We start from the raw sequence: 15,111 nt of genomic DNA, 5'->3' as shown, positions 1-15,111 counted from the left end.
CAGCAGTTTGAGCCAAAGCAGAAAGGTGGGGCCGGTTCAGGACGGTCCGCCAGAGGTGCGGCACTGGATGAGGTGGTGCATAAAACTGCCCGCAATGGGGGAACCTCCGCCTTGCACAGGAAATATGATCCTGCCAATGTCACGGGGCTGTTGACGAGCAGCGTTCCCTCTGAGGCGATGAACGGAATGATGTTGGACAGTAGTTTAAGGTCTGCTGGATCTCCACAAAGAGGCTGTCTCAATGGTGCTGGTTCTCCCCAGAAGTCACCAAAACTTTCTGTCAGCTTTGCTCTCCCAGACTCTGTGAATGATACAGTAGGGCATTCCAAACTCGCTGGTTCCAAACTGTCGGGAACAGTTAGTGTTTCTGGTCTGAGCAGCCCTCGACAACATTCCTCCACGTTATATGATAGCAAACTGGAAAGCTCAGTGAATTTGCACAGTGTGACTCAGAACAGTTGCTCCGACATGCTGGGACTCACTCAGCCTGGCACCACAAGTGTTGCATCAATGAATTCTTGCAGCAGGAACATCAGCGGTGATGCATCCAGCCCATCACTCTCAAAATCTAACGGGTTTGTAGACATTGGGTCAGCAGCACCCTTGAGCCAGCTCATTCACAACAGACAGCTACCAAAGCCGAGCTCTCAAGCTCATGCAAAGACCTCACCAAGTCCTCAGGTCACCAGCCAGCGTGCCAAGAGTGAGGTGGAGGTGCTCCTGACAGAGGCGCCCACACAGAGTGAGCTGAACTCCCTGAGTCAGCCGTCAAGCGGGGAGGGGAAGCTGAGGGCTTTGCTGCAGGACACCAGTGTGCCAGAGTCCTCCAGCACCTCCAGTGATAAAAGTGCCCTGCAGCAGGAGGGTGAGTAGTGCGCTGTAGATGTAAACAGGTCTTTGTATGGGGTGGTGAGATGTTGAGAGTCATCACAGCTAACCAAAATTGATAGAGGGGTGTTTAAGTCATTGGGGATGGTGTGATGTTAAGAGTCATCACGGCTAACCAAAATAGATAGAGGGGTGTTTAAGTCCTTGGGGGTGGTGTGATGTTGTCATCACAGCTAACCAAAATAGATAGAGGGGTGTTTAAGTCGTTGGGGGTGGTGTGATGTTAAGAGTCATCACAGCTAACCAAAATAGACAGAGGGGTGTTTAAGTCGTTGGGGGTGGTGTGATGTTAAGAGTCATCACAGCTAACCAAAATAGATAGAGGGGTGTTTAAGTCGTTGGGGATGGTGTGATGTTGTCATCACAGCTAACCAAAATAGATAGAGGGGTGTTTAAGTCATTGGGGATGGTGTGATGTTGTCATCACAGCTAACCAAAATAGATAGAGGGGTGTTTAAGTCGTTGGGGGTGGTGTGATGTTAAGAGTCATCACAGCTAACCAAAATAGACAGAGGGGTGTTTAAGTCGTTGGGGGTGGTGTGATGTTAAGAGTCATCACAGCTAACCAAAATAGATAGAGGGGTGTTTAAGTCGTTGGGGGTGGTGTGATGTTAAGAGTCATCACAGCTAACCAAAATAGATAGAGGGGTGTTTAAGTCATTGGGGCTGGTGTGATGTTAAGAGTAAACACAGCTAATGAAAATAAATACAGGGGTGTTTAACTCTTACCAGTTCGCGGAAAATGTTGAGTTTTGCTAAAGTAATCACACTGGTGTCATCCAAGGCTCAAATGTCAGACACTCACCAACAAGCAAACTACTCACATTATATACCAAATGAAAGACAATTAAATACTCTTTCACATGAAATCCATGTTTTATTGATAACATGAATCAGAGATGAATGGCTTCTACTCAAATTAGGCCTTAATGGATAAAAATATTTGTTTGGTTTTTTGTCAAATCCAAAACTCTCAAAGAACAAAAAAATAATTTCTTTTCTTTCTGCAAGGTTCAAGATCAGTCAGGGTATTTGACACAGAGCACAAAATGATATCAGATACAATTTGTTATTATATTATCAGATATTAGGACACAGAAAGATAACACCCCTTACCATCAAAAACGTTGAAAATCTCCACCCAGACATTCAACACACAATATGGGACACTCATAAGCATGCAAACCACCCATGTTGTATATATCAAATGAAAGAAAACTGAAGAAACTTTCACAAGAAATCCTTTTGTAATGATATCATAAGTCAGTCATGAATGGCATCTAATCAGGAATTGTGAAAGAATCAACACTGTCATACTATCATTCTGTTTCGGACTCTGATGAGCTCATGTTGGCAAGCAATTGACGAAAATGTACAGCGTGAGTCAACGGCGATCTCAGGCAAAATGGCGGCGAGAAAATGAAAGTGAGGCGTGGTCGAGTCGAACATTTATTTTGGTACTGTTTTATCAAATAAGGGTAAGTTTCTTATCTGATGCTCCAAAACCTGATTTTATCAAAATACAGAGTTAATCTAGAGAAAATCAGAAAATTGCCTTTTAGAAAAGTGGAATCAGCCAGCCAGCCAGTCAGATTATCGTTCCTGTGGGGACGAAGCTTACAGAGATGAACTGTTAAGAGTTAAGTTGTTGCTATCATTTTCCATGGTGTTAGAATTTAGATGGCCTCCATTTGCTATCTTTCAGGGCGTTGAATTCCTTTTCCCTTCTCCCTGGTGGAGTTTTGTGTTCTTACATGATGCATTCGTTCATGCGTGCATCATTCTTTACTGTCTTTTTGTGTGCTTTGTGATGGAATAAGATAGTTGAATGTGTGTGTGCTAGCATGCAGATTGGAAAAGTGGTTATGAATGTGAAAAAGACTCAAATCAATTTTTAGTTGTAGTATTGGAACACATCAGTGATATTTATAGTTTGTGCTTGAGAACTTAGTGGATGGTGTCATGACTGAATGGTAATATGATAACCTTGGCTTAATCATTGATGATATGATTGTAATAATTATGTTTTTACCTATTCTGGTCACTTTGCTTCTATTGCTTCTATGAACTGGGTTGTCTGCTAGTGCTATTGCCTGCCCCAGTGTGGCTGCATTTGTGTGTCTGCCTTTGGGCTATGTTCACATCTCCAAAGTCTCTGACCTTTTCATTGTTTGCAGTGGATTTCCATGAATGGTAATACTGTTGGCAGTTTATGTGTAACAGAACAGTGTAACGTTTTCCAGTGGAACAAGCCTTGTCACGGTCTGCTCAGCTTCTGGAGACCATCAAGACAGACGTGCTGGTCAGTCCTCGCTGTGTCAGTGACGTGGACAGTCTGAGCACTGATGTCCTGCTGTCCATCAACCCCCAGAAACCCACAGAGACCATCCCTCCCGCTGCTGGTGGAGGGCGACAGGGTCGCAGTCGTCATCGATATTCCTATCACACAGCCACTCACCAGCCTCGCTCGCTGAGCGTGGGGCCGGTGATGGGCGGCTCTCAGCAGTGCTCAGTGCAGACGTCAGGACGCCAGCGCTCTGTGGACAGCCTGCAGAGTGCGGGCCTGGCAAGGCTCAACTTCCTGGACCTGAACGACAGCGTATCCAACTTGTCAGAGTCTGGTGGCCTCTTGAAACGGCTGCAGGCTGCTGAGCTTCGTTCACTTTCAGGTTTAAGTGCAGACAGCACGGAAGCAGACCCCAGAGCCACGGGTCAGACAGGCCCCCCCAGCTGGATCCAGGAGCTGATCCCCCCCACCCCCACAAACCACGTGAACGGGAAAGACATGATGGATTCTCTATTCTCGGTTAGGGACATGTCAGGTGGGCGTAAGGCCCCCAGCTGGGTGAACGGCTTGGAGCAGTCTGACATCGCCTCCAGTGTGGCCACCCAGGACTTGCAGGAAGCTGCAGAGTCGCTGGCGCTGGGGGGAGGAGGGCAGAAGCTGCACGGGGCAGACACGGTGAAGAAGGCCTTTGAGGCGGCCATACGAGCTGACGATTCCGTCACCAGTGAGCTGTCGTACGCTGGCCCCGGTCTGAACTACTCCGACCTGGTGTCCAGCCCTGCTGCCAATGGGAAGAAAGGGACACCGGCCTCTCAGCTTCCCCACAAACGTCCTGGGAAGGTGTCCAGAACCAACAGTTTTGGCGGAACAGGCAGCAATGTGGGTGTGACGATGAGGAGGGACGTAGACAGAAGCAAGCCCCCCGTCACCATGAACCGAATCTTCCAGGACCTAGCGGGGGTGGACGCCAGAAGGTCCACCACACCTCAGGCCGCAGCACCCAACCTCAGCGCCTCTCTTGGCGCAGACAGCAGCAGCACAGCCTCCCTCCTACGCAGAAAAGTGTGTGATGATTCCTCGGAGGCAGCACAGTCCATGGACCAGTACCTGTCCCAGGTGACCGGTGGCAGCGAGGGGAGTGTTGGGGAGACTGGGAGGCGGGTGGGGGAGATACCGCGCTGTTCCAGCATCAACATGCTGAATGGGACGGGGGACCTTCCGGACGTCCCCTCCAACATCACCGGGGCCAGCTCCATCACCAAGGACAGCAACTTCTGTGAGTACTTGCAGTTTGCTTGGTGTTGTGATGCCCTGTGGTTTGGGAAAGAGAACCGCATACGTGCATGCATATGTACACACATGCACACCCCATCCATTCTTTCTTGCTACCATAGCACTGGATTAGTGGATATAGGACAGTTGTTACTGTCAGTGCATTGTAGAAGAAATTCAAAGTGCTGTCTTCATTATTACATATTGGACAGTTATAATTGAGTAGTATATTGTGGTAGGATTTCAAAGTGCTGTATTCATTATTACATGTGTGTGTGAGTGAGTGTGTGTGTGTGTGTGTGTACGCACGTGCATGTGTTTTTTGTGGAGGGTAAAACTTTCATCATGACACATTTAGTGATTTACCTTGACTCTAATTTTGATTCAAGGTCACAGCTTGAATGTTCAATCTTTTGTTTCAGATAGTACAGTTTATGTCAGATACTGACTACCTGATACTGATAGTATGTCTTATGAAAGGACATGAACTATACTGTCTGATGTATATAGATAGGAGCCCAAAAGTTCCCACTACTGGGATCTTGACATGAAATCTTGACCTTTTTTGCCCCCGTTCATCACTTCGTGGGCAACAAGTCACATGTTCATGTGTATGCACAAGTGGGCTTTTACGTGTACAACTACTTTTATCCCCTTCAGTAGGCAGTTATACTCCATTTTCAGTAGGATGCATGCCGTGTATGTTCTTTTTTCCATAACCCACTGAACACTGGCATGGATTACGGGATCTTTAATGTGCGCATTTCATTATCCTCATGCATATACACACGAAGGGGGTTCAGGCACAAGCAGGTCTGCACATCTGTTGATCTGGGAGATGGGGAAAATTCCACCCTTTACCCACCAGGTGCCATGACTGGGATTGAAACAATGGAAGTGGTCCTGGACCCTTAGACTGAAAGTCTAACACTTTAACCACTCAGCTGTTGGGCCCGCCATGACATTGCCTTAAGTTCGACAACATGGCCAAGGAGAGAAGGAGAATGTGCTTTATTCCACAGCTTATTTTCTTTACTACCTACTTAGGTGCACACATACATACACATGCACAGACACACACACACACACACACACACACACACACACACACACACACACACCACTCCACAACACTCCACTCCACACCACACCACACCATACTGCCTCCACCCCTCACCATCCACACCCACACCCACACCCACACAAAGTTGGTATCACCTGGTTGTACACTGCTGCAGTGTTTAGGTTCAGTCTGAGTTTGTATTAACTCTTTCAGTGCAAAGCCTATTTTGTGCTCAGTGACAGTTATTTGTCAAGTGATGTTTTGGTTACGGAGGGTGATAATTAAAAAAAATATTCTAGCATGTAGACTACTGAAAGAAAGCATATATATTTATATATAATCTATGATTTTCTTAAAATGAACACGCTATCTTGTTGTGACAATTTCATATGAATTAAATAATTCTGTGATACGAAAACTCCTACAATGACACGGATGGAAATTTCTGTGCTGGGGCACTCTAGGGGTTAAATATCAGTTTAATTAATCTTTGAAGTCTTGTCACCAGCAGGTACAGACTTTCACCAGCACCACCATTAACAGAACCAAGAGAGTAGATGAGTTTCAAAAGAATTCTTGTAGCCTTTGTCACTTTAAACAGACATTATCACCAGGGTTGTTTCAGCCATTCAGGGCTTCTAATAAGTTGAAAAAAATATATTGGGTGGTCCCATGGACTCTTTGCCATTGTTCTTGGGAGTCCCAGACAACTTTCAGGCACTCACTTTAATGCTGCACGTTCTGAACAAATCTGCACACCTTGACTAGTTCCAGTCATAATCATCTAGGTCTCTGGACCAAGAAGTGAAGGGAAAGAACTTCTTTGTAGCTCAGTTCAGTCCTTGCAGTCAGATGGAAGCTCTCAAGCATGATTTTCACTCTTTTCATGCGTTTGTTCTGGAACTCCTTTGAACGTCGCATGGACCCATTCATTGGAAATGCATTGCATCGATTCTGCTTTCAAAGCATCAGGGATGCATGCATGTTATATATGTTTATAAATGTGTTTTCAGAAACCCTGTGTCTCCCCAGTCTTCCTGACTGGTTGGGTTGGGTGGGGTCAGGGCAGGTGATGGTGAAATGTCTGGTCAGTTAGTTGTCAGTCTGGTCAGTCAGTCCTGTGGGAAGGATTGGTGTTTGGAGTTGAAGGAATTAGTTGATTGTCGATTGTTGGATAATTGCTGTGTTGTGGCTCACTGGTGTGTTGATTTACTGGTTGATGCTATATAAAAAATATGTAAAATATATGTGCATATTCTATGATATTTGAAATACTAAAAAGATATCACCTGTCAAAGAGCCATTAGAAGGCAGAGCTTTGACATTAAGAGCAGTCACTCAGATGGTCACAGGCACGCTTATCTTGTGATAAATTTGTACAGAATGAGACCGTACTGATTCCCTCTTTTTCCTTTTCCTGTACACCCCCAACTCCACCCCTCATCCCCCCATTCTCTCTTCCCCCCTCCGGCCTGTATTTTATCTTGTCGTCGGTCAAGCCAACACCAAAGCTGTCGATGGGTTATCAAAGAAACTACTATTTCATACACCTCAAAATCCCCCACGCTTTTGTGTGTGTGTGTGTGTGTGGGGGGGGGGGGGATCACACAGCATCTTACATGTTTGGCCAAATGAAAATCCCTCAAGCCTTGTCGCTGTCAAGTTGCAAGAAAGACAAAGGGTGATTTATTGTGGGGAGATAAGGGAACTGTCAGGTGAAACCCTTTGTCCACCACCTTCAAAGACAGGTTGGCAGCGTCATGGTGTGTGGACTTTTCCCTCTCGTGGAAACATTTGAAGTCTTGCTGTGAAACTCAAGCACATTAATAAAATATTATCCCATTGTGGTGTGATAAGCGGGATCCAGGCCAGTAAATCATGTTGCAACTTGCGATGGTGGCTGTTTTCTCTTGAACTTTTGGAAATAGCCTACAAGATCTTGTAAATCATGAGAGAATGTAAATTTATCAGTGTTGCTGGCGTACGTGTACACATGCATGCAGGCAGTTGTGTATGTAAAGCATGTATGCACTGACATACACGTAGGTATGCATGTGCGCATGCACACACACACACACACACACATGCGTATACACACGCACACTGTCTACACAGGGATACCATAAAGCAAAGCAGGAATTAAAAAAGGAATTATGGGGATGGGGGGAGTGGTCATGAGTGGTTCGTTTTATGTCATAGTATGTAATTTCTAACTTTTTCTTACATGTATAGGGCCCTGAGCTCTCAGTGAAAAAGGATGCATGCATACAAATGTGTTCAGTATGATGATGAGGATTATTATTATTATTATTGTCCATCATGTTTCTCATCTTTCCCAAGATGATATAGATAGTTAATGAATCCTTTTGGATGTTTACTCAGCCAGCAAGCTGTGCCTTGATGACCCCACACTGACCCCAGCACGACAGAGCCAGGCAGTGTCGGCACTGAAGAAGAACGGTGGGGGAGGAGGGGTGAGGGGGGACGACGCTGACCTTGACCTTCTGGAGGGAGACAGGCCCTGGGAGTCCCAAGTGCCGTCCTTGTGAGGATTTTTTTATTTTTTTTAATCTTTAGTCTATGTATAGATTTATTCTATTTTACATGAACAACATAGTCAGAAAATTAGTGTTAACATCAATATAAGTTAAAATGTATAAACCATCAGAGTTTAACAACCACTAGAAAAGAACATTTATAAAAAAAACCAAACAAACAAACAAAACAAACAAACATAAAAAACAAGGATTTAACACACACAAAAGAGACGAAGGACCTGAATATATGTATATGTCAGTTTTTATTAATTTTATCCTTATTTTACTTCTCTCTTAAGAGTTCATTCTTCTGTCTCTTCTCTCTTGCCTTGTCTGTCTTCTCTGCTCCTACCAGGCCCATCGTGCATCCTCACACACCTATGTATGCATGCATACAGTTTCAGTTTCAGTTTCCCATGGAGGCGTTACTGTGTTCGGACAAATCCATATACGCTACACCACATCTGCTAGGCAGATACCTGACCAGCAGTATAACCCAACACACTTACTCAGGCTGTGAGCGCATGCATATATATATATATATATATATATATATATATATATATATATATATATATTTGTGTACTTAACTTATCAGAGTGGATTTTTTCTACAGAATTTTGACTGAGGACAACACTTCAGTTGCCATGGTTCTTTTTCAGTGCACCAAGTGTGTGCTGCACACGGGACCTCGGTTTATTGTCTCATCTGAATGACTAGATGCTGAGTTTGATTCTCCCAGTCAGGCTCGGAAGAAATGGCGAAAGTGGGATTCAGACCCTTGTGGACTCTGCATTGTCAGATGAACGTCTTAACCATTCTGCCACCTTCCTCCTCAAATGTATGTATACATGAACTTGCATACACAGCTTGTGCACCCAGACGGACTTGTGCAAATTTGCTTATGCCGGTACACAGAGGAAAGGGGGATGTTGAAGTACTCATCCTGTGACCCATTTGTTTTAATTAGGCCACCATGGTGTAGTAATTACATTAACATCATGGTCTTCCACTTTTTACACACTGACACACACACACCCCTAACACTAACACTAACACACCTAATTGATTGAATGTTAATCAGAGTGACCAGAGATTGAAAGTAACAGGAACAGAATTGTAGATTTCCCAGGCGATGGCAACAGTGTTTAAATTCTGTAATGCTTGGAAGTGAGCAAGTTAGAATCACAGAAAGTAATGATATAATAATAATATTTTATTTTTATGTAGCGCTATAATAAAAGCATAAGCAAGCTCTAAGCGCTTTACAATCCAGTGCCTAAAGTGAAACAAGAAAGCATATAAAAAGTAGCAGAAACATAAAACAGAATCATTAATATTATAAAAACACAATGCATAAAACTCACAAAGTAACATACTATCAATACTACAACTGTTACACTCCAACACTCACACTAACATACACACACAGACACACACATGATTAAACGGCTGAGATGAGAGCAATTTTCACTTAAAATACTTACATGTAAAAAGGAACATAATTGTAATCTGCATGCCACAGATTTTGTAAAAATTGTAAAATAAAATTTTGGGTAGAAAAGGTAAAAGGGATAAAAATCGGGTCATTCTCCCTTTCGAACCACACCACCACCATTCATCTACCCACCCCCATTCTCTCTACTCTCCCATCACACACACTTATATTGCCATGGGCCTGGGACAACAGCACTATTTGAGTTATGGCAAGTATTTTTTAAAGAGGTAAGTTTTAAGATTTGCTTTAAAGGTAGATAGATGAGTTGTTTGTCTGAGAGCAATAGGCAGAGAATTCCAAGTTGTTGGGCCGAAGACGGAAAATGACCTCTTTCCACAGGAGTTAAGGAAGTATCAGGGAACAGTTAGCTGGGAGAAATCAAGAGATCTCAATGTTCTTTTTGGCAAGTACGGGTTGATAAGCTCAGAAAGATATGAGGGTGTGGTATCATAATTTAGGCACTGAAAGCATAGGCAGGCAACCTTATATTCAATTCTGGCTTGAACAGGCAACCAATGAAGTGTCCGCAGGAGAGCAGTAGCGCTTTCTCTCCTCGACTTTTTAAAAGTATTGCATTCCCATTTGGATGGCTGTTAAATCGTTATGTTCATATATTTGGAAATGTTGGAACTTTTTTTTTCATGTTTTTGCCATGGATATCTGAAGTATATCAATCATTCTAATAATGTTATATTGGCTAAACAGACACATTGTAATCGAAATCAGTATTCAGTGTTTGATGATGGTATGCTTTCAGCAAATCCCCAGTGTATGTTGGAAGTTCCAGTCCAGAGAATGCTAATGGCAGCATGGTATGTATAACTCAATGAAGTATTGTCTGTACACAGTGCCTGTATGTTCGTTTACTGTGCATGTACTGTTTTCTAGTAAATTATATTATTAACAACATTTCCAGCAATTGTATTTAAATTTCATTTTTTAAGTATTTTCTTTCTTAAGTCAGCCAAGAAAAAAAATGCTTCCCACACAGTCTGATTTTATTTAGTCTGCATTTGCAGGCTAAGTGTTTTGCCAAAGGAAGGAAATATTTCTTGATTTTTGTGATATCGTCATTTCCAAAAATTGTCAGTTCTGTGCTCAACATTATATTCATGCCTGGCTTTAAAGAGTGTCTGGCCTTAAAATGTTCCTATAAATAAATTAGCCTCTCCACTCTTTCATCCACAGTTTCTCTAGCCTTCTGTCCACATGTCTTTGTAAGTTTTGTCTTTTGATCCCTCTGTATCAGAGTTGTTCTTGCACATGAAATTTTGGTGTGAAAAAGCTTTGATTTGTTTCCACACATACCTTAGTGCTATGCACATACATTTATTAGTGGTTGTAGAAGTCATAGCCGTGATTGTAGAAGAACCATTCCAACGCTGACTTTCCTAAAACCCTCTTGGCCGAGAGAGTGGGGATGTAACTTGGGTAAGACAGTCTCCACTATAATCAGATTCTTACCCAGATAGTCAGGACAGCGGATGCCTCCTCTGCTGTTCTGGTGGTCATAGTCGGACACGACTATCATTCAGTTACAGTATTTTTCCTTGCAAAGAAAGGTGGCGGTGTGTTCCAGAGTCGGCCAGAGACGCCCACCCTGAGCGGTGGGCAGCAGCCGGGCAGCATGGAGGCCCTCAAGCAAATGCTGTTCCGCCTGCAGACTGAGGAGTCCTCATCCTCCGCACCTCCCCAACACCCAGCCCCACCCCCACCCCCAGCCTCAGCCCTGGTTGCTGTCTCTCAGGTAACAGTTTGCTGCGTCAGTCACTTTTTGCTGTCCTGAGACAGGGTTTGAAAGGTGATGACAATCAGTGATGTGACGCTGAGTTCAGTTTTAATGACCTATTTATGTATCTAAAGAGAAGCAAAAAGGCAGACAGAAGAGACATAGAGTGTTAAGTGTGAGAAAGGAGTTACACACTGGATTCTTCTGACTGATCTTCTTTCTTTGTGGTATGTGACTTGTTCACTTGTACAGTGCATGAATGTTTTTTGTGTTTTTTTACATGTATGACTGTTTTTACCCCTGCCATGTAGGCAGTCATACTGCATTTTCATGGGGTGTGCATGCCAGGTTTGTTATTGTTTCCATAATCCACTGCATGCTGACATGGATTACGGGATCTTTAACATGTGTATTTGATCTTCTGCATGTCTATACACACAAATGGGGTTCAGGTGCCAGCAGGTCTATACATCTGTTGACCTGGGAGATCAGAAAAATCTCCACCCTTGACCCACCAGGCAGCATGACTGGGATTCGAACCTAGGGTCCTCAGATTGAAAGTCCAACACTGCTGACTGATGAAGGTGTGTGTGTGTGCAGGACAACAAGGAGGCAGAGCTGATGCCTGCACTGAAGGACTACGACTTTGAGGTGGAGCCAGGCGGACAGTCCTTGGAAAGGTCAGTGACAGACAGAAAACGTTGTGCCTTTCTTTGTTCATGGTGCATGTGCATGATCATGATAATACATGTACATCAAAACTTACAAGCACATACACACGCATGCACTTGCATGCACACACATACACATTATTGTGCAAATAACCCTCATGCATACGCACAGACACATACACATGCACATACACACACACACACACACACACCACACCATGACCTTCACTCTCTTTCTCTGTCTGTCTCTCTCTCTCTCTTCATCCCCCCTGTCTATCTCTCTGTCTCACTCACTCATTCAGAGAGGGAGTGAGTTTGGAGCTAAAATTTCCTCAATTTTCACATCTGTCAGGAGTCAGAAAAGAAGCATGCATCCTGTATCTTAGGATGCTGTTGACTTTCACTTTTGGGTAGAGCGCCTAAGGCATGTATCTGAGCCAAGGCAGTGAACCCACAGTTATAAACACAGCTGCTGTGTCCTGTGTTCCTGCAGAGCTCTGGTTCACCTGGGACGTCTCAAGACTCTGGTGCAGAACGGGACGGCACCAGCGCCTCCTTCTGGTCCTGGGAGCCAGGAGCAGCCAACTTGCTCCTAGCCTCTGTTGCTGCACAGGGCTGGACGGCGGAGTGGCTGCCGCTGGACAGCTGTCACAGTGTGTCGCCTGTACTGTTTTCCTGACCCGTCGACTGTGTGCTTCAGTGACCACTGGCAGTCAGTGACCAGGACCTCAGGAAACACATGTTTAGGGGTGGTGGACGACCAGTCATGAGAACACCAACTTGCAGAAACAAACTAAAAAATACAAAAAAACAAAAAAAATCAGAAGAGTTGCAGTTCTTAAATGCAGAACGAATGGAGCTTGTGAGGACAAACAAAATCTCAAGGTAAAAGGCAAACAGTGTGACAAAGAAACCAACTCTGTGTAGAAGAACATTCAACAAGAGGTTCTTGAAACAATCACATGGTTGTATTCTTTTCTACCTGAAATGAAGGTACCTGCTTGTAGATTCTTTCATCCCTGAAAATGGCATATGTACTGGATGCATGATCTGTGCTAAGTTTTACACACTGAGGAGTCCATCATCTGGCATCAGTCTCAACCAGGAATGTGAACACTCACCAAACCAGAGATCTGAAGAAGAGACAGCTGATGACTTGAAAGGCTCTTCACGAAATGAACTTGTTCATGTGATTGTTGTCATTGATGTTTGACAGATTTTGAAATTTTTTCTTTCTTATACGTTTTTACAATGAATTACACAAAGAAGCTGAAATCGCCAAATCTGAACAAAATTTACTCCATGAAAAAAATTGATCAAAAATGTGTGAAAGAAGAAAAACAGATCATGTGTTTGAAAATGAAATGTTCATGCATGTATTGTTGAATAGATAATGTATTCTGTCTGTCAGGTGCTGCTGAGATCAGGATTAGTAAATGAGAAAGAAATTAAACAGTGTATTCTTAAATGGAGAGCATATAATTATTTTCCTTTTTTTTATTTATTTATTTTTTTAACTGTCTTATTAAGTCACTGATGATAATGATGCACATTCATGTCATGAAAATATAATTTTGACACAGAACTTCATACAACAAAAAAAAACAACAAAAAAACAACAAAAAACAAAAACAAAAAAATGTAGTTTTTAAATAACATTTGTTATGAACATTTCAGATGAGAAACTGCATAATTTCTCTGCTGTTCACAATGTTTCAGTTTTCAGTCTAGATCTCCATCACTTCAGCAGATTAGAGTGTTGGATGGAAACTGCCCCCGCCATACCCCTCCCTATCTGTTGATCAGTGCTGGCACTGTGTGACCCCCTCCCACATGAACACCACCAGCTGGGAGGTTTCTCTCTCAAACTAGAATATCCCTGCTATGAAGGATCTTGAGATCAAATTCTAGTAAACAATTAATCATATTTTACGAGATATCAGTCGTTAATTGATTTATGCAATGGAGGATTTCAGAACTCATCTGCATTTTTCTGAATAATTTGTTTGCTTTTATGTTCTGTGTCAGTTATACACAAAAGAACCCAAGGCAACACATTCTGTGCCAGGCAAAATGCTGTAGACAAATATATTTATACAGGCAAGTATATACAGACAGTTTTTTTGGTTTTTTTAATGAGCAGTACCACACAACACAAAAGAAATGTGAAGCAACAGATTATGGTGATGCTCTCTAATTTGGGGAGCATCTGAATTTAATACAGAGAAATCTTTGTGACTACAGTTCTAAATACAACAGCACAAAACAAGATACATTGTCCAGACTTTGTAGATTACTTTTGTAATCAGTTTATCTTGGGGGCATTCCTTTTCATGAAATTGTATGTTGTAAAATGATTTTGTTTTCTTTTGTAGTGTATAAAAAACATGTTGGTTGCCACATATTTCACACCAATTCTGATTTATCTGTGATAACATCATCATTTCATGTACGTTGTGTTATTTCAGCTCGAAGAACACTGTCGTTTCATTTATGTATCAAAGTCATTCTATTTAATGATTTATATATCAAATTCATTTCATTTATGTAACAAATTATCTCAGCTCTTAGATATGCACTGCCCTTCTTTTTGACTTACCATACCTTTTTGTTCTCTGAACATTCACAAATCATTGATGTCAGTTTTTGTGATTTATTCATGTTATATTCATGATTTCATGATCAAGGCTGCTTTGTTACTTTCATGTTTTTGTTTTATTTTGAACTGTTCAGAACAATCTCAGTTTCATTACTTTTATATTCTGTTTATTTTGATACGCAAAATAAAAAACCATGGAAACATTAATCTGGTTTTTGTACCCAGAAATGAAAACTTTGAGTGAGAAAAGAATGATCTGCTGCCTTCCTCCTTTAAATACTGTTCAGTGTGTGTGTGTGTGTGTGTGTGTGTGTGTATTTATGCCAGTCTGTGTGCTTACACGCAGCAGATATATTCTCTGAAAGTTCATGAGTCTAATACTTATTTTGTTGTGGTTTTTTGTTTTGTTTTGTTTTTTATTGGTTCTTCAGTTTTCCATACAAATATATTTTGTCTTTTGAAATGGAACAGGAAAGCAGGAAAGGCAAAATGGTGCAGGTAGGCGGAGGGAACAGTTATTGGCAGAATGCAAAATGTATTGGTTTTGAAGGCTACAGGCAGTAACTC

At 42.5% G+C, this 15,111-nt stretch overlaps 1 protein-coding gene across 5 annotated transcripts in view; it reads left to right on the top strand.

Annotated features, from left to right (window-relative positions):
• LOC143297276 (uncharacterized) overlaps window positions 1-13,272 on the top strand; it is a 40,805-nt gene extending 27,533 nt beyond the window's left edge. For all 5 annotated transcript variants that reach the window (XM_076609537.1, XM_076609536.1, XM_076609534.1 and 2 more), the window contains 7 exons: window positions 1-865; window positions 3,132-4,451; window positions 7,893-8,055; window positions 10,303-10,357; window positions 11,125-11,292; window positions 11,875-11,954; window positions 12,439-13,272. The exon at window positions 1-865 is cut by the window's left edge and continues 228 nt beyond it. In XM_076609537.1, coding sequence (XP_076465652.1) covers window positions 1-865; window positions 3,132-4,451; window positions 7,893-8,055; window positions 10,303-10,357; window positions 11,125-11,292; window positions 11,875-11,954; window positions 12,439-12,541 — 2,754 coding nt within the window. In that variant the 3' untranslated portion in view covers window positions 12,542-13,272. The remainder of the gene's footprint in view (window positions 866-3,131; window positions 4,452-7,892; window positions 8,056-10,302; window positions 10,358-11,124; window positions 11,293-11,874; window positions 11,955-12,438) is intronic.
• The last annotated feature ends 1,839 nt before the right edge of the window (window positions 13,273-15,111 follow it).

The sequence above is a fragment of the Babylonia areolata genome, chromosome 22 (assembly GCF_041734735.1).
Source record: "Babylonia areolata isolate BAREFJ2019XMU chromosome 22, ASM4173473v1, whole genome shotgun sequence".
NCBI classification, from domain to species: Eukaryota; Metazoa; Mollusca; class Gastropoda; order Neogastropoda; family Buccinidae; genus Babylonia; species Babylonia areolata.
Note: the sequence above shows the minus strand (reverse complement) of the source record. Positions and strands in the feature narration are given on the sequence as shown.